Source organism: Heptranchias perlo, chromosome 2 (assembly GCF_035084215.1).
Source record: "Heptranchias perlo isolate sHepPer1 chromosome 2, sHepPer1.hap1, whole genome shotgun sequence".
Taxonomy (NCBI): domain Eukaryota; kingdom Metazoa; phylum Chordata; class Chondrichthyes; order Hexanchiformes; family Hexanchidae; genus Heptranchias; species Heptranchias perlo.
In genome coordinates this window covers 124,697,033-124,723,851 of record NC_090326.1, presented here as the reverse complement: position 1 = coordinate 124,723,851, position 26,819 = coordinate 124,697,033, and the positions used below count along the sequence as shown (strand labels likewise).

The following is a 26,819-nucleotide window of genomic DNA, read 5'->3' as shown; positions in this document are numbered from 1 at the left end:
TATAGAGTGTAGTAAGAATTGCATTTCCTACAGTTCCCTAGGGAGGAAATTGGTAAATTTGTTTTCCAGGCTAGTATTATGCGTTACAAGAATTATGGCTTTCAGGCATTAATCATCAGAATTGAAATCTAAGGTGGGGCACAAAATGGAGACCAGAACTCCTGTTTCCACTTTTGATGATATCCTTGTCGTTCTGTGTAAAACTTTTTTTGGAACCAGCCAGATGAGATTTTTGGGAGTGGCTTGATAAACTGCCAAGTCTTTTCAGGTCCCGTGCTTTCCTATGTTTTCACAAATGTTTTCTATAATTTACTCTACAGTGACAACACTACACAGATTTGTACTACTACAAAATAGATAGAAACTAAAATAAACTGAAGTGACATGAAAATTAATTTTATTTCCTATATTTTCTGAAAAAGTGACAAAACTCAATTTTTAAAAAAAGCTGTAAAGTATTTCCATAATCCCTAAAGGATTGGCTCAAATTTGAGGCCTGCAGGATATGAATCAAAAGGGAAGCATTAAAAATGATTTTTGGAATATTTAATAACCTATGTTTGAAATGGAGAACACCCTCAACATATGCTATGACTAACTGGAAGAAATTAGAAGGCAACCCCTGTAACGGTCATTCTGGAGTTTTCTATAACAAAGGCGGCATTGACTGTAGTTTCTGGTGGGTGTGTTGAAACAGTTATTATTGGCATAATTGATGTTGCCTGCCGTCTTTTTGATTTTACATCAAACACATAAAACTCAAAAATGTTCTGCTCTGGTCTATTGCAAGTCAGCTGTAGGCAATGTAACAAACAAAAGAAACTGATGATGGGTACTAACAGGGAAAAGTGTTAAACTCTTGCCTCTGAGACAGATTAATTGAGCAGTTTATGGCAGTACCCTTAGCTAGAAAACCAAAAACTCCAGTAGCTCTGCCTTCACTTAAGTAAGTTATTATCTGTTCTAGTAAAACACATCTCATTAATGTCAGATTTATTAGTACCTTCATTGAGTAGCCATTAGCCCTAGCCAGCTAACAATAGACAGATAATGTGAACACAGACATAAAACATTATTGTGGAGACTATGCCACATGCGGTGTGAGTGAGGGCGTCTCAAAGGCAAAAGCAAGAGTCAATATACTCTAGTATAAAGCAGAACTAGTAAAAATCTGAGTGCAAATTTTGACATTTGGGTTTGGACAACTTCCAAGCAGAGGCTTACGCAGTGACTCATAAAGTTGCAGTTTTTTCCTAAGCTTTAGAGATCTGTACACTAAACTACAGGGAAAGTTCTGGCATCCTGTGCACATTATGATTATATGGTTTTGTGCTTCCAGAACTTCACAAAAGTGCTTTGTGCTCCGTTTGCTCTGCTGGCTGATATTCCATTGCTTAATGAAGGCCAGGAGGGTAAAATCGCACAATTTGCGGCCACAGTCTGGATTGGTTTGATTTTCCATTGCCTGCAGAAATAAATGCACAGAGAAAGGTTTATTTTTCACTTCTAAATGTGTGCGCAATTATATTATATAAAACAGCTAATATATATCCAGATTTCCAAGACTAACGTGCCCAGTTTTACTGTATATTGTGAATACATTCCTAGTTTTGGAAATATGAAACTAAAAGATATAAATACTGAGCTGTGATGAACTTGCTCTATTACAGCAGAAATCCTGGCTTTAGTGCAGCAGTTAATGCAATCTGAATGGCTAAAAAAGTAGTTTTAAAAAATTTAATATTACAAAAATAATTCCATGATTTAACTTTTAAAGTCAAATATAAATTGAAAACAAAATCATGATTGCTTACAGAATTCTACTATAAAGTAATGCTCCAAAATATCGGCCTTTACTAATGATTTGATGAACAAATATCCTCATTGATGGCAGGGACAGCCCAGGAGATGATTTGCCGGAGGGCGATGTCCACTCCTAGCTCTGCTGAGCGGGACAGAGATGAGGAACTCCTGGGCCCAGCCTTGAAAAGAAAAATGCTTGAGGCACACCAGCAATTACAATAGGTATAAGAAGGCCTGCGAACACCTTGCAGCACTATGCCCAAGTGTACCATGGAGTCCACTTCGCATGTGTGGAGTTCTGTCGCATGGCATTTCCATACTACAGTCAACATTTCCGTTGTCTCAACCTCTGAATTTGTGACATTATTCTCAATTTATATCATTTAGATAATATTAATAATATAATATCTGAATGGGCTATCCATCATTTTACAGAGTGCAATGTTAGCTATGTTTCATCTCCCACGGGTAATGATTAGATTAACTACCCTGTATTGCATTGCAGTAACATGCTAACTTATGTTATAGTATAGTAATCATTCTTCGTTTCACTTACAGTATGTAGAGAAGAATTCTTTGAATCGACTGGCACATTTACCTCACCCAACTATCCGAATGGCTACTCTAATAACCAAGAGTGCATCTACACCATTACTGTGGAAAACAACAAACAAATCATGCTTAACTTTACTGACTTTAATTTAGAAGGATATCAAACCTGTATTTCTGGCTATGTTGAAATTAGGTAAGTGTTCTTATTTCTGTATTCCCTGTGACTACTTAGATATTCCAGTTTTTATAAACTCCGCATAGGATCTATTGGATTTTAATTTATTAATCAGCAGTGTGTCATGGGAGTTCAGTTTCTCTGTAACAATATTTGGGGTATATTAAACAGACTAACAGTGATTACAAACCTTTGAGCTACAGTTTCTAAATAGAATTGGAGTGATTACAAGTGCATCGGCTTTAGCTTCTGAACAGACTAATAGGAGGCAATTTTCAACTGCCAGCAGGCCGTTTCTCACCTAATCAGTGGTCCTTAAAGTAAACATGGCTGAACAAGAAAAAACCCCAAACTTTTTAAAATTTTATTTTTGTGGGGTCAGGAGGAGCAGGAGTGCGCCTCCTGGCTCCACAAAAATACTACTGCGGGTCGTTGCTGGCTCGTGCTCAACCCCCTCTGGGATCAACTAACGGCCTCTACCCCCCTCGGCCCAACCTGTCGGCTGACTCAACGTGGGAGCCGGCCGATTTACCATCCTCCTACAACTGGCCCCGGCTTGGCACCCCTAGTTCGTCCAGGGAGACCCAAACCAAACCCTAAAACAGTTTGGGCCACTTGAGGCTGATTTCAGGCGGGTAGTGCAGTCATACCGCCAACTTCACTGCTGACACGTGTAGCTCGTGCATCCAAACACTGAAGACGAAAATCTAGGCTTCTGAATGTTCAGCTTTGAAAGGCGGCAAATGAATGAAAGCCTTACAGAGATAGAAACTAGAGTAGAATATGCTAATCCAGAGCACTATTTCAAGTTAAACCACCACTGCAGGGCAAGGGGACATAGATACAAATTGGTAAAAGAATAATGTCACAGAAGGAACATTAATACCTGGAATTGTTTTCTGGGTAAGGTAATAGAATCATGCAGTGGGCAGTTAGGTGCTGCTTTGGGGCAACGTAGATTTCAATGGAAAGAGGAACTAGATAGGCCAAATGGCTGCCTTAATTTATACTTATCTTTGTGAAGTTCTAAACAGACTAAGCAACTACAGACTACAATTTTGAAAATTGAAAATTGTTGATTTTAACCTGGAGCAGGTTTCGGGCAAGCGTGAAACGCTCTGGCTGACCTAAGTTTGAGGCTCTGAGTATTTTAATTCTTGGGTCTCATCCATATGCCACTCGTCAGTTGACTGCCCGAAATGGGTGGAAAGAGACAGCTGGCCAGAGGCAAGAGAGGAAGTTTGGGCAGCCGGCACTAGGGAAGGCTCGCAGGGAAGTCACAGGGAATGGATTTCAGGAGGGTCTCTCAAGAAGAATTGGTGGGGGGGAGGAGGTGTCTGGGGTAGGGGAGGCCGTGACGTTCCTTGTCGGGCCCAAAGAAGCACTCCTGCTTCTCCTAGCCCCGCAAAGGGAAGTTTTAGACTTACCCTGAAGGACCTCTTCTGTCTGTAAAGCAGCTGCAGACCTGCTTCAGCCTGGCAGGAAAGACATAGAATTATAGAATCCTAGCAGCATAGAGTCATACAGCACAGAAGGAGGCCATTCGGCCAATCATTCCTGTGCCGAGCTTTACAATTAGTTCCACTCCCCGCTCTTTCCCCATAGCCCCGAAAATATTTCCTTTTCAAGTATTTATCCAATTCCCTTTTGACAGTTGCTGTTGAATTTGCTTCCACCACCATTTCAGGCAGTCTTGGCAGCTTCCTTGCTCATGCCCCAGTTAAAATGCAATCGGGATGATGTAATGGGACCCTGATTTGCATAAGTTCATGATGCCCTTCCCTGCTTTACGTGGGCGACTCATCCGCATGCAGAACCCTGCAGGTTAAAATGAGAACTGATGCAAAAGGGTTGAGTTTAAAGCGTGTACGTAGCCTGCTCACTCTTAACTGTCCACTCGCCTGTTTCCGCTGTAGTGTTAAAATCAACGTCATGGTAACAATACTTCTTGTACAGAGAAATGTGCCAGAAAATAACAGTCTGAGATGGAAACAAAGCAGCAGTCTTACATTGGAATGCATTTTATTTTAAAACTAGAACTGTAATCCATTTTGATTTAAAGTTTTGAGCTCCTTCCATGTCCTGGCACTCCATCCATGCCTGTCCTTTATTATAAAGCACATGGTTTGGCTGGCTCCCAAGAAGCTTATCACAACAAGACGAATTGTATATCAAGTCAATATGATTTTACTCATGAGCATAACTAAAAGATTTGCCGGGTGCCTAGATAAAACAGGGAAAAGAAAGTTAGTTTTCAATGGGAAGAGTGTAATATTTTCTGACTCATAAGGCTGGATTTTCTTTGGGGCAAATTTGCCACTGGAAGTGGTTTGGGTGGGAATTCCACCCATGATCCCGCATCTCGCCAGGATCATAACCCATTTTACAAGGTCAGGGTCTAATACTTCATGCAGGGTGGGCTCCTGGCAGAATCTCCACCACATAGAGGGAGCCCACCGCTGCGAGTGGGGGAGTGTTGGCCACTGCAGCACCAGACAGATTGGCAGGATGGATTAAAGGTGGCAAAAGTGCCACATAACGTTCAAAAATATTTAGAAGAGAGGTTCTCCATGAGCGGTCAGCCCTCCAGGAAAAGGTATGGCCCTGAAGAGAGGGAAAGGTGTCCACTATCAGTGTCCTCTCCCTTCCAACAATGTCATAAGTGACCTTCCTACCACAGCCCTAGGGTGTACTACCACCACCCCTCTTCTGATGATCCCTGGGCATGGCGGTATTGAGGTGGAACACAAGAAAAATGTCTAGTTTTCCTGGGCCTGCCCTCCCACTGCCTTTTATAACCGAGATGTGGAGATGCCGGTGATGGACTGGGGTTGACAATTGTAAACAATTTTACAACACCAAGTTATAGTCCAGCAATTTTATTTTAAATTCACAAGCTTTCGGAGGCTTCCTCCTTCGTCAGGTAAATGTTCAGGAGCTCCTTGAAGCCTACGCATTTATACATCACAGAACAATACATGGTGTTTACAGACTGCCCCTGCAACTGCCCGTTGCCAAGGCAATCACCGTGTTCAGACAGAGAGGTGTCACCTGCAGAACCCCCGAATACACATTCAACAAAAAAACAAACAGGAAAAAAAAACAGAGAGAGGCAGAAACATCAACAAGTTCCATCCCACCATCAAGCTCACCATGGACTACTCCTCAGAATCAGTTTCTTTCTTGGACACACGAATCTCCATCAAAGACGGGCACCTCAGCACCTCACTCTACCGCAAGCCCACGGACAACCTCACGATACTCCACTTTTCCAGCTTCCACCCTAACCACGTCAAAGAGGCCATCCCCTATGGACAGGCCCTGCGAATACACAGGGTCTGCTCAGACGAGGAGGAACGCGATGGACACCTACAGACGCTGAAAGACGCCCTAGTAAGAACGGGATATGACGCTCGACTCATCGATCGACAGTTCCGACGGGCCACAGCAAAAAATCGCAAAGACCTCCTCAGGAGACCAACACGGGACGCAACCAACAGAGTACCCTTTGTCGTCCAGTACTTCCCCGGAGCGGAGAAACTACGCCATGTTCTCCGCAGCCTTCAACATGTCATCAATGAGGACAAACACCTCGCTATGGCCATCCCCACACCTCCACTACTCGCCTTTAAACAGCCACCCAACCTCAAACAGACCATCGTTCGCAGCAAATTACCTAGCTTTCAAGAGAACAGCGTCCACGACACCACACAACCCTGCCACGGTAACCTCTGCAAGACATGCCAGATCATCGACACAGATACCACCATCACACGAGAGGACACCACCCACCAGGTGCATGGTTCATACTCCTGTGACTCGGCCAACGTTGTCTACCTCATACGTTGCAGGAAAGGATGTCCCAGAGCATGGTACATTGGCGAGACCATGCAGACGCTGCGACAACGGATGAACGGACACCGCGCAACAATCGCCAAACAGGAGGGTTCCCTCCCAGTCGGGGAACACTTCAGCAGTCATGGACATTCATCCACCGACCTTCGGGTAAGCGTACTCCAAGGCGGCCTTCGAGACACACGACAACGCAAAATCGTCGAGCAGAAATTGATAGCCAAGTTCCGCACCCATGAGGACGGCCTCAACCGGGATCTTGGGTTCATGTCACGCTACACGTTACCCCACCAGCGAACAAATGTTATCTGTTTTTAATATAATGGGTCATTTGCTGGCTTTCTCTGCCTTCCGGATGTTTCTGCCTCTCTCTGTTTTTTTTTCCTGTTTGTTTTTTTGTTGAATGTGTATTCGGGGGTTCTGCAGGTGACACCTCTCTGTCTGAACACGGTGATTGCCTTGGCAACGGGCAGTTGCAGGGGCAGTCTGTAAACACCATGTATTGTTCTGTGATGTATAAATGCGTAGGCTTCAAGGAGCTCCTGAACATTTACCTGACGAAGGAGGAAGCCTCCGAAAGCTTGTGAATTTAAAATAAAATTGCTGGACTATAACTTGGTGTTGTAAAATTGTTTACAATTTTATAACCGACATCTCAGATAGGGAAGGAAAATCTATCACAGCGCTAGCAAGGGCAGGGATCTGGCAGTAGGCCTCCTCGTCCACTATCCCTTCATTTCCTGCCACTATCATGCCCAATTTTTAGATGTTGTAGCAGTGGAAAATGTAGCTAGCAATTTCCTTCATATCCTGTTCTATTTCCACGTGCTACTTCACTCCCAGGACAGCCATCACTTTCCTCGCAAGCACTACTGCTTCCCTCCCCAAAGCTAACTCTCACTGCCATTACCACTCTATACAAATATAATCCCCAATCTTCAAAGTCAGATATCACGGCCCCGATATTTACGGGAAGGCGGGGAGTCTATGAGGGAGGCTCAAAAGAGCCGAAGAACCTGGCAAGGCCGGGGATGCAGAGGTCCTGCCAAACTTAAAGGCAGGAACTCATTTTTTAGATCCGTTTCCCACCCGGCAGCCAGCCAAATGGAGATCCTGGCCAGCAGCCGGGAGTGAACAGCAGCACTAGGAGGCTGCAGCCGGGGAACTTGGGGAGGGTCCCCGGCAAGCGGGAGGGAGGGACAGAGAGGCCGCGACCAGGTGGGGGCAGAGAGGCCGCGACCGGGACGGGGCAGAGAGGCCGCTACCGGGAGGGGGGGAGAGAGGCTGCGACCGGGAGGGGGGGAGAGAGGCCGCGACCGGGAGGGGGGGAGAGAGGCCGCGACCGGGAGGGGGGGAGAGAGGCCGCGACCGGGAGGGGGGGAGAGAGGCCGCAACCGGGGGGGGGGGGGGAGAGAGGCCGCGACCGGGAGGGGGGGAGAAAGGCCGCGACCGGGAGGGGGGGAGAGAGGCCGCGACCGGGAGGGGGGGAGAGAGGCCGCGACCGGGAGGGGGGAGAGAGGCCGCGACCGGGAGTGGGGGAGAGAGGCCGCGACCGGGAGGGGGGAGAGAGGCCGCGACCTGGAGGGGGGAGAGAGGCCGCGACCGGGAGGGGGGAGAGAGTCCGGAAATTGGGAGGGGGGGACGAGAGGCTGTGATCGGGAGGGGAGAGAGAGGTTGGGAGGGCTGGGGGGTGTTGGGGGCTAGGGGAGGCTTCCTCACCCACAAGGAGTGCTAAAAAGGGTACTTGCCTTATGGAACCTGCAGCTCCAGCCTTCATTTCACTGCTGGGTTTCCCGACCTTTGAGAAACCCGTGCAGCAACAGTTAATTTTAAATCCAGCTTCCAATTACATTGTGGGAACCCTGATTCAAATATGTTAATTAAGTGACCCGCCTCTCCACTCCGGGACACGCGTGCACAACATGTTGCGGACACGTTCCCCGTATTTAACTCTTATCTCTGACCCTCTCCCACCCATCATGAGGGGGGGAGGGTTAATATCGAGGCTGAAATGTCTAGAAGCTACAATACAGGATATATTACGAGTGGAATATTTGACCTGAAAATGCAGTGTTGAAAACTTAAAATGTTTAAGCTCTTTACCAGCATACACTGAGAATAAAAGACCATATTGAATATTAGGCTTTCAAGTGCATTTGTTAGAAGAGCATTCAATACCACATAAAAAGGCATTCATCTTTGTGATTTTACAAGTTCCAAATTAGTTTATTTTTGTGTGTAATCATTGTGATCAAAGGTTTCTTAACCTCAAATAACTGTTTATTTCAGAAATGGCGGATATGAAACATCTCCCGTGGTTGGTCAATACTGTGGCACAAAAGCCCCACCGCTTATCACGTCCCACAGCAATAGGCTATGGATTAAATTTAAATCAGATAATATTTTTCAATACCATGCATTTATGGCTCATTGGGATGGTACTTCCACAGGTAATAGCCTTACTTCAAACAAATATAACAAAATGTTAATTCATTTCAGACTGCTTGATGTTGCCTTAAATTGGGCAAAGGGATAAACCTGAGAGCTGCAACTTGAATGATGACTGAGGACAGAATCAGGCTGCCACGCTTAAATAGGCTCCTGACAGTCAAGCATAGATATTGCGAATGGTTAGAAACAGATTGTGCGCTGACATGAATGGATGTGTGCTATTTGCACCCAAGTTTCTGAAATAGCTCATTATCATTGATAAATAGACTGAAGTCCAGATTTGTACATGTGCAGGGAGCACACTAGAGGCTGATTTTAACTCAGTCTTCCCAGCCTAAAATCACAGTGCTGCACTTATTACCCCATTCCTGCTCCAATCCCACCCGCTGCCATTTTGTCCAGGGCCTTTTTAAGGGCGGCCCAGACACCAGCCTGAAGCAGGCGGGAGCCTTATTACCAAATGCAAATATATAGGATCCCAATTGCAATGTCGATGTACAAATGAATAAAGCGTGCCTCATACACTCCGCCCATTTGTACCAGGTGGTGAACGGCTTAACCTGCAGCCCTTAAAGGGAATGCTGGAGGCCGTTCATAAAACAGCCCAAGAAATAGCTATTGGAGTGCTTCTCCTGGGCACACAAAAAGTATCCAGGCTGCTGCCGCACCAACCGAGGACCCCGCTCCCCTCTTAACACCCTTCCCTGCCCCTTCCCACCCCCTGGCTCTAACCATCGGCCTGCTCAGCGTGGGTGCTGGCCGATTTCGTGCCCTCCCAGAACTAGTGTGCTGCAACAGGGAGCCCCATTTGCCGTCCACACTTTGCCAGTGGAATGTAAATGAGGCCTGGACTTCCGTCGGCAGCAACTGGTGGACAGTGATCGTGCTCCACCCTACTGCCCACCCATTCTCTGTTGGTAGTTAAAATTGGCTCTTAGGATTGGGAGTGAAATTTAAAGGGATGCTAACAATTAAAGGGGAATGTCTGCCCACCCTGACTCCATGAACTTCTGCAGGGTCAGTGGCAGAGGCTGCAAGTGGTTGGATAGTAGTACTTATGCCAGGAAGCATCCCCTACAGATTTTCAGGGCAAGAATAAATAAACTAAAGTGTATAGAATAAGTCTCCATGTTAAAGCACATAGCTTCACTTTAGTGGTTATTCACTGATGAGTGAACATTCTTCCTTCAACCAAATCCAAACCTCTAAATTCACCAACCCTTCCTACAGCTCAGCAGTAAATTAAAAATTGGCTTCATATCCAAGTTTTAATTTCATACGGAGCCAAATTCAGCTTTTACAAACTGTCTGGGTGGTATTGTGTTGGGAATCCAAACAGGGAGATCTATCAGCTCCTCTTCACCCCTACCAGGGTGGCAGTAAATAACCCTCCCTCCCCCACCGCAGGGATCTTGGTCTCCTGACCCTTGTGCACCCTGCTGCATTTAAGTGACTGTGGGGAGTGAGGCCCAGAAACACGTCCAGTTTCCCTGCCACCCGCCTCTACTGCCATTGATTCCAAGGATTACCACGAGGAGGATCCTTTACCATACAGATTGCCCGAGTATGCATGCCACAGAATGTTGTCTATCAATCTGATATAAAGGTGGCGAATTTCCAGCAATCTTGCACTTCTAAGCCGGGCTAGCCATTTTCACTCCCCCAAATAACCACTGTTTTTCTCAATGGAATAAAATCTGTCAATTTCCTTCAGGTTGTGGTGCAGCCCTGACAACGTCAACAGGTAGTTTTACCTCTCCTAACTATCCAATGCCATATTCACACAACGCAGAATGCTACTGGCTGATTCAAACTAGTGCAGGCAGTGTGATCGGGCTGCAATTTGAACAATTCCACTTGGATTCCAGCGCTGAATGCAGTTATGATTACCTAGCTGTATGTATATTCTTACTTAAGTTTGATATTGAAAAGCTATCATACGTTTTAACTATTATTCTAAGGTATTTCAATGCCCAATCTAAGCTAGACAGAAGATGTGAAGCATTGATAGTTTTTTAGAATTTAAAGTTAAACCCACCTTCTGAATTTCAAATTAGTGGGACCCAGTAATTTTTGAAATGTAACTGTAATTCTATTATTGTCCAAAACATTTTTGGGGTCAAATTGTATCACATAATGGTCCACAAAGATGTAACAGGCCTCCCTGTGCCTCTTGCATCTCAAAATCCTATTCAAATTGACTTATTTGGTAGCACAAAGTAGTGCTTCTGCTAACTACCTAATCTAATTGTGACTTACTTTTGCATATTCTTTCATGTTGCAGAATTCCAGAGAGTTAATGGGGGAAGAAAAGAGCTTCCATTACACAACACAAATGAATAGGTCATTTCCTCCCAGTGGTTGCATAAGTGAATAGGATATCTGATTTTCTGATTATGGGTGCAATTTATACATGAATGGTTAGAAACAGGGTTTGCACAGACACGAATGGAAGTGCACCATTTTCATCCCGTTTTCAGAGGTCGCCTCATTATCATAATTATGCATAGCTCCACAAGCAAATTTGGACCTGGGCAGTAAACACACTAGTGGTGGGAGTGGAATATTGCATATAAATTAAATTTAAAGCGATGGCGGCAATTAAAAGGAAGTATCAGAAAAGGGTGACAAAAACACTGAAGGTCTTTCGAAAGGCACATAAGGGGCCTGATTTTAGCAGGCCTGCGGGTTTCCGACGGGTTGGGTTTCGGGTGCGTGGCCTCCGCGCCCGGTGAAATTAGTGGGTTGCCCGCGCGATCGTAGCAGGCAATCCACTAATTGGAATCACTTACCTGCTCCTCCGGGGTCCGCGCTGCTGGTCTGCGCGTCGGGCGGGCTCCGCATGCGCAGTACGATCTGTCAGCTGGAGGCTCTCTAGTTAAAGGGGCAGTCCTCCACTGACAGATGCTGCAACCAATGGAACAAATTACAGCATGGAGCAGCCCAGGGGGAAGGCTGCTCCCAGTTTAATGATGCCTCACCCCAGGTATCATCAGATGGGGTGAGGAGGAGTGGGGGGGAAACAGAGATCTTCCACCCGGCGGGCGGGAGGAAGCGGCCTGCCTCTGCCACCAAGAAGGCCTGGCTCGAGGTGGCAGAGGGGGTCACCTGCGCCATCAACATATCGCCCACCTGCATACAGTGCAGGAGGCGCTCCAATGACCGCAGTAGGTCAGCCACAGTGAGAACACGTAGTCTTTCCCCTACACTTCGTCTGCCACAACACTGCCCCCACCCCACATCTCCTTCGGCACCGCCAACACTACTCTGTCACATCACCCCTCATACCCACTGAAACCCCATCCTCATCTTACCTGCACCTACTCACCTTGCCAGTACTCACCCCGCCACTAACACGCAACCCAATCCTCATACAATCTCATGGCTCTATCCCATACTCACCCTCTCGTGCATCTCCCTCACGGCCAGCCTCACTCAACCTGCCACCCCCTGTGCTGCAGCCACAGGGCATGCATCACATATGTGCAGTAGGCAGCGTAAGGCAAACGTGTCGTGAGCATGAAGGGGATGCACAAGGGTGTCTGAGGGTTTGCCATGGGTGTTACCTATATTGGATTTCAGAGCAACAAACATCACACATTATATTGGCACCACCACTGCCATGTCTCCGCGAATCCTGTCCGTTGTGTCCAATAATGCCCGCTCCTGGGTATCACTATGAGGACCCACCACTGATGCCACCCATTGTGTTACTGCAGAGTAGGTGCAGGTGTATTTGCAGGGCTCTTCCGCGCAGACGACTGAGAGACATCGGCGGTGTACCCGGCTGCACCCTGGAAGGATGCGGAGGAGAAGTTGTGGAGGGCAGTGGTGACTTTGGCAGCGACAGGTAAGCAGATGGTGCTGGGGCCAGCCAGAAGCAGCTCGGCATGAAAGAGGCTGCAGATCTCCACGACTACATGTCGAGTGAATCTGCGCCTCCATGTGCACTGCTGCTCGGAGAGTTCCGGGGAGCTGAGCCTCCATCTGTGGACCCTGTGGCGAGGGTAGTGCCCTCTGCGATGCATCTCTCTCTGCGGTAGCCCTCCCTCCTGCTGTACAGGTGGATGTGTCACAGCACTCTGTTGTGGAGCTCCACGTGTCAGAGGTGGACGGCGTGGATGGCGAGGCTGGTGAGGCTGGTCATGCTGTTCGCCCTCCGAGGAGGTCATGACTGCAGCTACGGCGGCCCCCATCCGCAAGATGTACATCTGAGGGGGTGCGCAAGGTAGGTACATGTCTCCGGACCCCGGGGTAAGTGTGCAGGTTGGTGACTTTGACCGTCCGGAGGAGGGTGGTGGAGGCCACACTTTGTCCCAAGTGACAGAGTGGCCTCCTGCAATGGGTGAGGGTCTCACCCCCCCCCCCACCTGTCAAATGGACCTTTGCAGCTGCCACAGGCTGATGGCTGCAACACGTCCAGTTCAACTAGGACTGTTTCCCCCAGTGTGTGAAACAGTCCCATGTTTCCCCAAAATCACACACAGTCCCTTAATCAGGTCAGTTAATGACCTGAACAAGCAAAATAAATAACCTCAAGTGGCATCCAGCTGGCTTTAATTGCCTGCGGGATTCCCACCAGCGGGGGCCACACACGCACCCCCGCACGTCATCGGGGAACCCGGAAGTGGGCGGGATCGTGGCGCGATCCGGTCACGTGACTGGATGTCGGGATTTTCGGGGCACCCCCGCTGGAAACCCACAGGAAACCCGACGGTAAAATCGAGCCCAAGATATCTCAACCCATTATCACTCTTCCCCAAAGGATTAATAATTGACAGGTAAAAATGAAGGCAAATGAAAGGTAAGGTACAGGCAAAACTATTCAGGCAAGTGACAGATCAGCTCACCACCTGATCCCTGTTAAATGGCTTCTGAAGTGGAGATGATGGCTGCTGCATGAGGTTGGAAGGAGGGCTGCTGTCCATACCACTCCACGACACCATTCTAATAATGGAATCAAGTTTCAGGCCACAATTGACTGTTACTGTCATTGATTGTGCCAGCCCAATGCTGCATGATACCTCTGGCTCTTTGATGATCTGGATTTTTAAAATTTATTCTCAGGATGTAGGTGTTGTTGGCAAAGCCGACATTTATTGCCCATCCCTTGTTGCCCCGATACGGTGGAGGTGGGTCTTCTTCTTGAAACACTGCAGCCACGTAGTGAAGGTACTCCCACATTGCTATTAGGTAGGGAGTTCCAGGATTTTGATCTAGTGACGATGAAGGGATGGTGTGTGACTTGGAGGTGATGGTGTTCCCATGCACCTGCTGCCCTCGTCCTTCTAAGTGGTGGAGGTCACGGGTTTGAGAGGTTCTGCCGAAGAAGCCTTGGTGAGTTGCTACAATGTATCCTGTAGATAGTACACACTGTAGGCATGGTACGCTGGTGGTGGAGAGGGTGGGTGTTTAGATTAATTAATGACGTGCAAATGAAGTGAGCTACTTCGTCCTGGATGTTGTCAAGCTTCTTGAGTGTTGTTGAAGTTGCACCCATCCAGGCAAGTGGAGAGTATTCCATCACACTCCTGACTTGTGTCTTGTAGGTGGTGGAGAGACTTTGGGGCGTCAGGAGGTGAGTCACTTGCCGCAGAATACCCAGCCTCTAACCTGTTCTAGTAGCCACGGCATTTATGTAGCAGGTGCAGTTGAGTTTCTGGTCAATGGTGGCCCCCCAGGATGTTGATGGTGGGGGACTTGGCAATGGTATTGCCATTGAATGTCGAGGGAAGGTGGTTAGGCTCTCTCTTGTTAGTCACAGTCATTGCCTGGCACTTGTGTGGCGCATATGTTACTTGCTGCTTATCAGGCTGAGTCCAGGTCTTGCTGAATGCGGGCATGGACTACTTCATTATCTGAGGAATTCCGAATGGAGCTGAACACTGTGCAATCATCAGCGAATAGCCCCACTTCTGACTTTATGATGGAAGGAATGTCATTGAATGAAGCAGCTGAAGATAGCTGAGCCTAGGACACTGCCCTGAGGAACTCCTGCAGTGACATCCTGGGACTGAGATGGTGGGCTCCAACAACCACACTCATCTTCTTTTGTGCCAGGGATGACTCCAGCTATTGGATAGTTTCTTCTGATTCACAATGACTTCAGTTTTACTAGGGCTTCTTGGTGCCACACTATGAAAACAGTTCCCCACATTGATAGAGTAGATGTGCTAGGGCATGCAGATATGATTGATGCAATTGTGGTGGGTGCAACGAATCAGAATACATTATCTGTTGATCACCCTGGCATGCCTTCTTTTATGCAGTGCAACTGAAAGCGAGACATATTGTGAGTATATTACACCAATGGATTTCCCACCCGTCCACCCCATTTACCCTTGCCAAAGGGAAGGTGGCAGTAATGACCTTGGGATCCCCCAATGGAGGAAGAGGGCCTTGTAGCGTTGTCCTCTCCCTCCATTCCAGCCCATACTTATTTTCTTGTGCAGGGCTTGGTCTCTGCCAAGACCTATAATGCAACAAATCTTTCCATTTTTAGGTTGCTACTGGCACTTTAACTGCGTGGCTACCTCTGTAGCACCACTGAGACTTGACAGTGGAGGGCTCCCTCTAGGTGGTGGGGATTTCAATAAAAGCCTACCATGTATGGGAGAAGGACCCAGACCCTGAAGAATGGGTCGGGATTCTGGCGGTGTTGGAGGGTCAGGCAGATGTCATACCCCATTGGAAAACCACTTCTGGGAGGACAATCCCAGCTTACTTATCTTCACCATGCAGTGAAACAACTTACAGGAGTATACTTTAATAGATAATAGAAGTGGGCAATCCAGAATTGTTAATGTGCTCCTATGTGTGCTCATAGTTCCTGGGTCTTTAATGCTGTGAATCATCTTCATGCAATGCAGACGTTGCTGCATATTTGTTAGCTCATATCAATCAATACACACTGGGAAAAGCTGCAATGAAATTTCTACAGGGTTTTTCATCACTTCAAAGAAGATTTATTGTGGGCACCATGGTGACTAATCCACCTGGGCAGCACCATTTGCACGTGCCCCTCCAAGTCACACACCATCCTGACATGAAATATATCGCTGTTACTTTATCATAAACAGGAGAATCTTCACCACACTGCAGTGGTTCAAGAAGGTGGCTCACCACCACCTTCTCAAGGGCAATTAGGGATGGGCAATAAATGCTGGCCTTGCTAGCGATGCCCACATCCCATGAACGAATAAAAGAAACCTATTGTGTCCAATGTTCCTGAAGATATATGATTCTCCATATCACTCAGGAGATAGATAATTCAGATATTTAAAGATCTGAACACTCTGTGGCACACATTATGCAATACATTTACATTACATTGGGAGACAAAATATGAGCTTACAACATAAAGTCAGATAATGCGTGATGGCATAATCCACTCTGGAAAACTAGAGGTGAAATCTTATGTGACCTACTGGTACGAGTGCTGATCTTTGCTGTGTCTAAGATTGGTATTAAAGGAAATGTAAATCAAGTACATTGATCATATCACCTTATGTTTCTCTTCTAGGTTTATAATGGCAACGACATCAGTTCTCAGCTCCTGGCCAAGTTGTGTGGCAATCAGATGCCAGCACCCATCCTCTCTACCAGAAATACTATGTACATAAAACTCCGAACTGACAGCTCAGTAACAGCAGGAGGATTTTTTGCTAAGTATACACATAGTAAGTAAATCAATCCACAGCAAAACTGGTCTAAAATGGCCCTGTTTCATCTTTTGGTTATGGTACGTCAGCAACGTTTTCCTTCTCATGTTCCAGTACGAGCTGTTCCTACTCACTTGTGTTATGCATATCACTCACTGTGCTCCTCTTTAGCTCATTATCAAACGTTCCTCAGGATGGATGTCTCTGGGCTGATGTTTGTGAAAGCGAGGGAGAGTGAAGGATGGGGGCTTGCTCTGAAGTGCCGGTAGGGCTGGATCCATTGGTGCTTCTTTTGGCATATCTAGAAGAGGAGAAGAAGAAGAGATGTTAACCATCCCGACTTGGAAATATATCGCCGTTCCTTCATCGTCGCTGGGTCAAAATCCTGGAACTCCCTTCCTAACAGCACTGTGGGAGAACCTTCACCACACAGACTGCAGCTGTTCAAGAAGGCGGCTCACCACCAACTTCTCAAGGGCAATTAGGGATGGGCAATAAACGCTGGCCTTGCCAGCGATGCCCACATCCCATGAACGAATTTTTAAAAAATATATAATTTTAGATTTAACTACTTTACTCAGAGGGTGGTGCACATGTGGAATAACCTGCCCTGGGAGATAGTAGAGACAGATACGTGCAAAAAATTTAAGGGATAATTGGATGGATATTTCAGGGAGAGGGTGATTGACAGGGTATTAGTTTTCAGGGCTAGCCTGATGGACTGCAGAGTCTTTTCTAAACAATGCTATTCATACCCTGGTTCGAGGCTCGAGTTGTAGTTGCAGCAGGTGACGTAGCTCGGTGACAGCCTCCTTGGTTGAAGCTAAGGCGTGTGACATATTGCTCCTCAGTGAAGTTCAAGTAGGAGAAGTGCTCTCTGAAGACCCACTGCGGGTATGGCCTCCTGCGCAGTGGCCTCCTCCTCTCTCTTCTCCCAACTGCTCCTACTTCTTGGCTGCTCCCCCTCATCCTCCAGTCCCTAATGCAGATCTACCAGACCACCTATGACTGCAATCAAACTGTTTTGAAGGCAGACAAAAGGAGTCCAGCACCAGCAAAAACTTCTCAGCAGAAGTCAAAACTCAGTTGTAGAGAACAGAAAATAGGCAAAAAATACCTAGAAGGTAACCAACAGCCTAAAAGGACAAACCAGCAACTAACCTGTATATTGTGGATGAGCCCTGAAGGGTCCTTCCTGCCCGTTAGTGCCACGAGTTGCTGAGCGAGTTTATCACATGGCGAGTCGGCCATTGGAGCAGCCCAGTTTCACAAAAGGATCCTATAACAAGCATAAGACCCTTATTGAAATATTTTAAGGAGGCTTTTTAATAGTTCCAATAAACGCTCTGGACGACTACAGAGGAGCCTGATCCAATGTGGCGGGCCGCGCACTTGCAGTGTGGAATGAGCGCCGCATGCCATATTGGACCCTTAGGCACCTATTTTACACCTGCAAAATGGGACGTGGAGTGATCGAATTTTTAGGCCTTTGAACCTGAGGCAGAATTTTATCTGACTTCCTATCATTGTTATTCTGTTGCAACTTAAAATATATTTTAAACATCTCTTTGAATGAATTTCTGAATACAACATATGTCAGGTGTCTGTTAGTTATTATTTTATACATTGATACATTGGATAGTAACTGTACCAATTACAATCAATAATTTAAAATAATGATTTCAAATTAATTGATGATTTCCAGAAATACACAGCTTTTACTTGGCATTTAGTTTGATGACTTCTAGAATGATCAGCAGTTCACAGGAGGGACCTGTTTTCTGTTTTGATTTTGGAGCACTCTCCAGTTTAGAAATCCACTGCTTAAAATAAAACGAGACTGTCAACTGTACAAAGCATTGGAATTTGGATAGAAAATCATTTAAATATTCAGTTCTACTCATCATATTAACAACACCTCGTTACATCTCCTAATGGAAGAATGATTGACACAAACCTTAATCCATCTGAGGGCATGAGACAAATTGATGTCAAATGGAAGAAATCTTATTAAAACTTGACTGTATCAGCATTTGTGAAAGCTTTGTTATCTCAGTAGCCCTTTTAGCATGGCATTGTTTGTTCTTGCAGTGTTAATATGTGTACTGGATTTTCCTGACAAGTTGTGTGCTTAACTTTCAAAATTTTCAAAGAGCTAACATGTTGCTTCATTTGCAGTTTGCCAGGGAGTGATCATTGCAAATCGTAGCCATGGGATCTTGGAAAGTACAGACTTTCCACAGCCTTATCCCCCTAAACAAGACTGTAACTGGACTATACAGGTTAAAGCCAGGAATACAATCAACTACACCTTCACTGCCTTCAGTCTGAACTTTCACTTAGTTTGGCTAAAGGTAAGTGTTAGATTCACAGATAGCTCCATAGCTAGAAGTGAAGTTACAGAAACAATAAAAATATTGTCAGATCTCAGGGTATAGACGAGGAAGGCCATTAATCTTTTTATTCTATTTTGTTGTATTTTGTTTCCTAAAGGATAATTTTGTTGAAGAAAACCTTGATATAACTTAGCTTTTTGACCCCTAATAACTGCCATTAAGCTTCATCAAATCATAGCATAAACTGAACATTACTCTAGGATCATAAGTCTCTGAATCATTCATCCACCTCATGGAGATGGTATGATATCTTTGTTGATGTGTCACTGAACTACTTAGTCATACATTCTCCAGCTATCTGTAGACAGGCCACAAGGACAGGGAAGTAGAAATATGACACTGGTACAGTAGGAACTTCACTTTGAAGTTGGGACGTTGATGAGGTAGAGTAGAGGATACTTGACAGTGGGTGGGTGTGCAAAGCCTGGCACTGGGTAAGTCCCACTCCCTAGCATTAACATCTCTGAGCGATACTAGCAAACAAATGTCTATTGCATTTGTCTGAAATTGCTGTCTCTGCTATTTTAGCAAGGGCATGAATCGTTTCAAGTAAGTGGGTCAATGGGCCCGATATTACCATGGCGGCGGGTTCGCGGCAGGGGGTTGATTGGGCGCGTGGGTAACGTGCCCGGTGAAATCAGTCTGCCCCGCGAGCGATCGCAGGCTAATTGGATCCACTTACCTGGTCTTCCGGGTTCCCCGCTGCTGAGCTGCGCGTCGGGCGGACTGCGCATACGCAATAAGGTCTCAGCTGGAGGAGCTCTATTTAAAGGGGCAGTCCTCCATTGACTGATGCTGCAAGAAATAGGAAAAATTACAGCGTGGAGCAGTCCGGGGGGAAGGCTGTTCCCAGGTTTAATGATGCCTCACTCCAGGTATCATTGGATGGGGTGAGGAGGAGGGGAATGATAGAGATCTTCCCCCCGGCGGGCCGGAGGAAGCGGCCTGCCTCTGCCACCAAGAAGGCCTGGCTCAAGGTGGCAGAGGAGGTCACCTGCACCACCAACATATCGCCCACCTGCATACAGTGCAGGAGGCGCTGCAATGACTGCAGTAGGTCAGCCACAGTGAGAACACTTACTCATTCCCCTACACTCCATCTGCCACATCACTGTCCCCACCCCACATCTCCTTCTGCACTGCCAGCACTACTCTGTCACATCACCCCTCACACCCACTCAAACCTCATCCTCATCTTACCTGCACTTACTCACCTCGCCAGTACTCATCCCGCCACTACCACTCAACCCAATCCTCATACAATCTCATGGCTCTATCTCATACTCACCCTCTCATGCATCTCTTTCACAGTCAGCCTCACTCAACCTGCCACTACCTGTGTTGCAGCCACAGGGCATGCATCACATATGTGCAGTAGGCAGCGTAAGGCAAACGTGTTGTGAGCATGAAGGGGATGCACAAGGGTGTTTGAGAGTTTGTCATGGTTTTTACTTATATTTAATTTCTGACCAACTCACATCACATATTATGTTGGCACCACTACTGCCACGTCTTTGGAATCTTGTCTGGTTTGTGCATTAATGCCCTCTCCTGAGGATCACTATGAAGACCCACCACTGATGCCACCCATTATGTCACTGCAGAGTGGGTGTAGGTGTATTTGCAGGGCTCTTTTGTGCAGACGACTGAGAGACGTCAGCGATGTCCCTGGTGGCACCCTGGAAGGATGCGGAGGAGAAGTTGTTGAGGGCAGTGGTGACTTTGACAGCGACAGGTAAGAAGATGGTGCTTGGGCCAGCCGGGAGCAGCTCGGCATGAAGGAGGCTGCAGATGTCCACGACTACATGTCGAGTGACTCTGAGCCTCCGTGTGCACTGCTGCTCAGAGAGGTCCAGGAAGCTGAGCCTCGGTCTGTGGACCCTGTGGCGAGGGTAGTGCCCTCTGCGACACATCTCTCTCTGCCTTTGCCCTCCCTCCTGCTGTGCAGGTGGATGTGTCACAGCACTGTGTTGTGGAGCTCCACATGTCAGAGGTGGACGGCATGGCCGGCGAGGCTGGTGATGGTGTTCGCCCTCTGAGGAGGTCATGACTGCAGCTACGGCGGCCCCCATCCGAAAGATGTACATCTGAGGGGGTCCGCAAGGTAGGTACATGTCTCCGGACCCCGGGGTAAGTGTGCAAGTTGGTGAATTTGATTGTTAGGAGGGTGGTGGAGGCCAAACTTTGTCCAAAGTGACAGAGTGGCCTCCTGCAATGAGTGAGGGTCTCCCCCCCCCACCCCCCACACCTGTCAAATGGACCTTTGCAGCTGCCACAGGCTGATCGCTGCAACACGTCCATTTGAACTGGGAGTGTTTCCCCCAGTACGGGAAACAGTCCCAGTTGTTTGTAAAATCCCACCCCATGTAAAATATCTCCATAATCAGGTCTGATAACGACCTGAAATACCAGTATAAATACTTTTAAGTGGCACCCCGCCGGCTTTAATTGCCTGCGGGAGTCCCACATGCAGGGGCTACGCGCGCACGTCGGCGCGTCTGTGGGGAACCCGGAAGTGGGCGGGTTGAAGGCGGGCTCCCGACCCGCTCCGGGATTCCCCGATTTTCGGAGCCCCCCCACCAGGAACGCACCCAATCGCAGGTGCTAATATCGAACCCAATGGGGCCGATTTTAGCACCCGCTCTCGGGTGCGTTCTCGGCGGGGGGGGCTCGAAAATCCCGAAATGGAGGAGCGGGACCGGATTGCGCCTCGATCCTGCCCACTTCCGGGTTCCGCGCTGACGTGCGGGGGTGCGTGCGCAGCCCCCGCTGGTGGGAATCCCGCAGGCAATTAAAGCCAGCGGGATGCCACTTGAGTGTATTTACTTTGGTTGTTCAGGTCATTAACTGACCTGATTAAGGGACTGTGTGTGATTTTGGATAAACATGGGACTGTTTCACACACTGGGGGAAACAGTCCCAGTTGAAATGGATGTGTTGCAGCCGTCAGCCTGTGGCAGCTGCAAAGGTCCATTTGACAGGTTGGGGGGGAGACCCTCAGCCATTGCAGGAGGCCACTCTGTCACCTGGGACAAAGTTTGGCCTCCACCACCCTCCTCCTGATGGTCGAAGTCACCAACCTGCACACTTACCCCGGGGTCCGGAGACATGTACCTACCTTGCGGACCCCCTCAGATGTACATCTTGCGGATGGGGGCCGCCGTAGCTGCAGTCATGACCTCCTTGGAGGGCGAACAGCATCACGAGCCTCACCAGCCTCGCCATCCACGCCGTCCACCTCTGACACGTGGAGCTCCATAACAGAGTGCTGTGACACATCCACCTGTACAGCAGGAGGGAGGGCTACCGCAGAGAGAGATACGTCGCAGAGGGCACTACCCTCGCCACACATTCCACAGACCGAGGCTCAGCCTCCTGGACCTCTCTGAGCAGCAGTGCACACGGAGGCTCAGAGTCAGTCGACATGTAGCCGTGGACATCTGCAGCCTCTTTCATGCCGAGCTGCTCCTGGCTGGCCCGTGCACCATCTTCCTACCTGTCGCTGTCAAAGTCACCACTGCCCTCCCGAACTTCTGCTCCACAGCCTTCCAGGCTGCAACCGGGGACATCCCCGATGTCTCTCAGTCGTCTGCGCAGAAGAGCCCTGCAAATACACCTACACCCACTCTGCAGTGACACACTGGGCGGCATCAGTGGTGGGTCCTCATAGGGATACCCAGGAGCGGGCATTATTCCACAATCCGGACAGGATTCGCGAAGACATGGCAGTATTGGTGCCAATATAATGTGTGATGTGAGTTGTTCTTTAAGTCAATAGATGTAAGAACCATGACAAACCCTCAAACACCCTTGTGCATCACCTTCATGCTCACGACACGTTTGTCTTACGCTGCCTACTGCACATATTGTAAACAATTTTACAACACCAAGTTATAGTCCAGCAATTTTATTTTAAATTCACAAGCTTTCGGAGGCTTCCTCCTTCGTCAGGTGAACGATGTGAAAATGGACATATGTGATGCATGCCCTGTGGCTGCAGCACAGGTGGTGGCAGGTTGAGTGAGGCTGGCCGTGAGAGAGATGCACGAGAGGGTGAGTATGGCATAGAGCCATGAGATTGTTTGAGGATTGGGTTGCGTGGTAGTGGCGGGGTGAGTACTCGCGAGGTGAGTAGGTGCAGGTAAGATGAGGATGAGGTTTGAGTGGGTATGAGGGGTGATGTGACAGAGTAGTGTTGGCAGTGCTGAAGGAGATGTGGGGTGGGGGCAGTGTTGTGGCAGACGGAGTGTAGGGGAATGAGTAAGTGTTCTCATTGTGGCTCACCTACTGAGGTCATTGGAGCGCCTCCTGCACTGTATGCAGGTGCGCGATATGTTGGTGGCGCTGGTGACCTCCTCTGCCACCTCGAGCCAGGCCTTCTTGGTGGCAGAGGCAGGCCGCTTCCTCCCGCCCGCCGGGTGGAAGATCTCTGTCCTCCCCCTCCTCCTCACCCCATCTAATGATACCTGGGGTGAGGCATCATTAAACTGGGAGCAGCCTTCCCCCTGGGCTGCTCCATGCTGTAATTTTTGCTGTTTTTGGCAGCATCTGTCAGTGGAGGACTGCCTCTTTAAATAGAGCGCCTCCAGCTGACAGATCTTACTGCGCATGCGCAGCCCGCCCGACGCGCAGATCAGCATCGGGGAACCCGGAGGAGCAGGTAAGTGGATCCAATTAGTGTGTTGCCTGCTACGATCGCGCGGGCAACCCACTAATTTCACCGGGCACGTTGAAAACGCGCCCGCTGGCCCACCCACCCAGAACCCGCACCCCTGGTAAAATCGGGCCCAATGTCTCCATCAAAATAGCAGAGAGAGGAATTTCAGGATCTTTGCCTTGATAAGTTCTAAAATTAATTTTTAAAAATTCTGTTTACAGGGCAGATTAACGCAAGTGCCTAGGCACCCCTGTCAAATATGGGGGCCCCCTGTCAATATGGGACCCCTGGTAAAATTCACCATAACACATCAAAATATTCTAACATTTAAAAATACTGTCACTTGTCATTGCAGTTTATAAATTATCAATGCAGTGTGTAAACATTCTGTGGGCCTATTTCTTCATGCATCATGTTTATGTTTTAATGGATCAGGAGGGGTGTTGCGTTGGGTGGGGGGGTGCAAAGGGGCCCCAAATATTCTGGTCCTGGATCCCAAGAATTCTTAATCCAGCTCTAGTTTATATTTATTCATGGATAACAGCAGACACTATGTGAAGCATGAAATGGTGATGAAATACCATGTTGACTGTTATTCAACGGAAACATTTATATCTAACCAAATCTGTAAAATAAGGGAAATTACACAAGGGTCTTTGTCTTTCCAAAAAGCAATGATCAGACCTTTAATGTACAGGGATTTTTGTACTATAAAAAGATACCAATATTACAATTCATGGATGTGCAGACAGTACATGGTCTGTATCATCATCTGAAATTATTTTAATTATAGGTGTAGATGCACAGTGTAATGGAAATGCAGCTCTAAGCAGATTAAAGGGTCGATTTTCCTGCACCCTCTCTGCCAAGGTGCTAAACAGCAGCAAAGCACTCAAAGTCTGCTGCACCTGTCCAGCCCTGAGGCACCTAGGCCCCGGACTATATAAATGACAGAATCTAATGCCAGTGGTAAGAGCAGCAAAATGAGGCGTTTCTGCAGGCCTCTCAGATCTGAAGCTGCCTGTCTGACCTCAAAGATCGGGACATTCTGACTGCCAATGGAGATCAGTAGCCAGAAGATCCTGGTTGTCCGTTAAAAGTCTGGGCGGGGTGGGGGTGGCAGTATTGCTGGAAAAAAATCTATGGCCTGAGGGCTCGCCAGTCAGCGAGGGTTCAGAGGCAGGCCACAGCACAAGGTTTTTCTGGGCATCCCTGTGCTTGGGCTCCCAGCAAGTGTAGCATCTGGAAATAGTGGCTGGAGACCAGGGCTACCCCTGCTATCTCATTTGCATGATTCCACCCCACCTGCAGACCAGTCTCTGCCCCCACAGGAAAGCAATGGGAATCCTGGGGCAGCGTTAAAGTGGCGTAGACCTGGTGTTCTGGGTTTCTGCCCCTTTATCCTGACTTTTGTCGTTCATCAGACATTCAGTTCCTAGCAACATGGGCTAGGAAAATCGCCCCTTTAAATATCTGCAAACAAATTATGTGTTTCTGTTTTTGTAGATGCTGATTTCTTTGAGAATGTACAGCCAGCCACAAAACCACACGCCGGGAATGAGTGTGTGGGTGCGCAGGCATGGAGAGGATTATATACCTAAAGGCAAAGAGAATTCCAGGAGGATTACTTTTTGTTAAAAGTACCCTCCATTTTCCCTCCAAGAGAATAATAGGCTCCCAGTAATTTTTTGATTTGTCTTATAATTTCAATTTTCTTGCTAGAATGAAGAACTTTAAGTAGAGACTCCCTCCCTACAAGCCCACTTCAGTGATGTTAATTATGGGAATGCACTGCAAAAATGGGGCGTAACTTCCAACTGGCCTGAAGGCTGTTCCGGAGCTTACTGACCTTAGGAAACCATACTGAAGGCTAGGAAATTTGCATTCCAAACTTACAAAGTGGCTTCTCAGTGTTGAGTGACTCTGAAGCAGCACTGTGCTATTTGCAATGAAGCTGTTCTAGCACAGTTTCCTCTAGTAGCTGATGTCACCAGTGTGGCTCAATGGGTATATAAGGGACAGTTTGTGGTGTGTGCAAATCAGAGATGTACTCGCAGGGAGTACAAGTTAGAGATCGAGTTACAATGTCGTAGCTCTATCTCCAACCCGTACTCCCTGTGAGCTTGGCTTCTCGCTGGGAGAACGGGATTATGAAATCACTCCGTTAGATCCTACACAATGGTCTCCACACCAGCATGAAAACAAACATTTTTTAAAAAGAAATTTATGATGATGCTAATATTTGCTTCTTTAAAAAGCAGAGTACTTTGAACAAAAAGTACTCCTCCTAAACTTTCCTTCTCTTTTAACTCTATGTTGTTACCATTCAAATTGCTACTCTGTTTCAGTGCAGGAGCCTGGTAAAGGGAAAAGGTTATTTCTTACTGTATATCTAATATGAAGACACATCCTCAACATAATTTGATGCTGTTTATGGCTTTTCACTGCTCCTTATCAGTAACTTCTCTTTTTTTTATCTTCTCTTTCCTTATCAATTTAGCTATACGATGGACCCAGTGCCCAGTCTCGTCTTATTGGCACTTTCCATGGGAATACTTTACCCCCAGCAGGCAGAACCTCTGGTGCTAGTCTGCATGTGGCATTCCACTCAGACTCTAGTTTTTCAGGCAATGGATTCCAGATGCTGTGGTTCCAGAATGGTAAGATTACACACAATGCTGAAGAGTGCTTGCTTAAGCTGTCTGCCTGGCCTGGCTACCAGCTGTTTCCTTTTATCTTGTGAGCCAGCCATGTTTTACTACTGCACCAATTGACGCAAATTTAACTTGTCACTTCTCCCAGACTTTCCTACGTCAAATCCATTAAGACTCATTTAGATATCACAATTGCCAAACTGCTATTTAATGCATATTATTTTTCAATTACTTATACCTGCTATTGCTACAAACCGGCCATGTCTGGACAATTTTTCAAGCCTTAGTTGTTTTCCCAAAGCAACTGAATTCTGCTACTGGGATTCTCCATGAGAGTTTTTTTTAAATTGCTGTTTTAACAGCAGTTCATCATCTCCCTTTCTTCTGCCCTATAGTTGTCCATAACGGGAGCGTTCAAATTTCAAACGCACAGTGCCAAGGAACTTATTGGGTGGGTCAACATTGAAAGGACTGCAGAGACTCAAAAAAAAGTGAAATATGTTTACAAAACAGCAGGGAAAAAACTCACTGAACTGCTTCATCAGTGAGGCTGTGTCAACATGACAGTCCTTCACATGAGAAATGGCTCAGGCATTTCTCTGGAGAATTTGTGGGAAT

At 47.3% G+C, this 26,819-nt stretch overlaps 1 protein-coding gene across 1 annotated transcript in view; it reads left to right on the top strand.

Moving 5' to 3' along the window:
• Window positions 1–26,819, top strand: part of cubn (cubilin (intrinsic factor-cobalamin receptor)) — a 347,393-nt gene that overhangs the window by 101,990 nt on the left and 218,584 nt on the right. Inside the window, exons 19-24 of the mRNA XM_068007070.1 lie at window positions 2,362–2,548; window positions 8,672–8,832; window positions 10,548–10,729; window positions 16,356–16,512; window positions 18,673–18,848; window positions 26,048–26,207. Coding sequence (XP_067863171.1) covers window positions 2,362–2,548; window positions 8,672–8,832; window positions 10,548–10,729; window positions 16,356–16,512; window positions 18,673–18,848; window positions 26,048–26,207 — 1,023 coding nt within the window. The remainder of the gene's footprint in view (window positions 1–2,361; window positions 2,549–8,671; window positions 8,833–10,547; window positions 10,730–16,355; window positions 16,513–18,672; window positions 18,849–26,047; window positions 26,208–26,819) is intronic.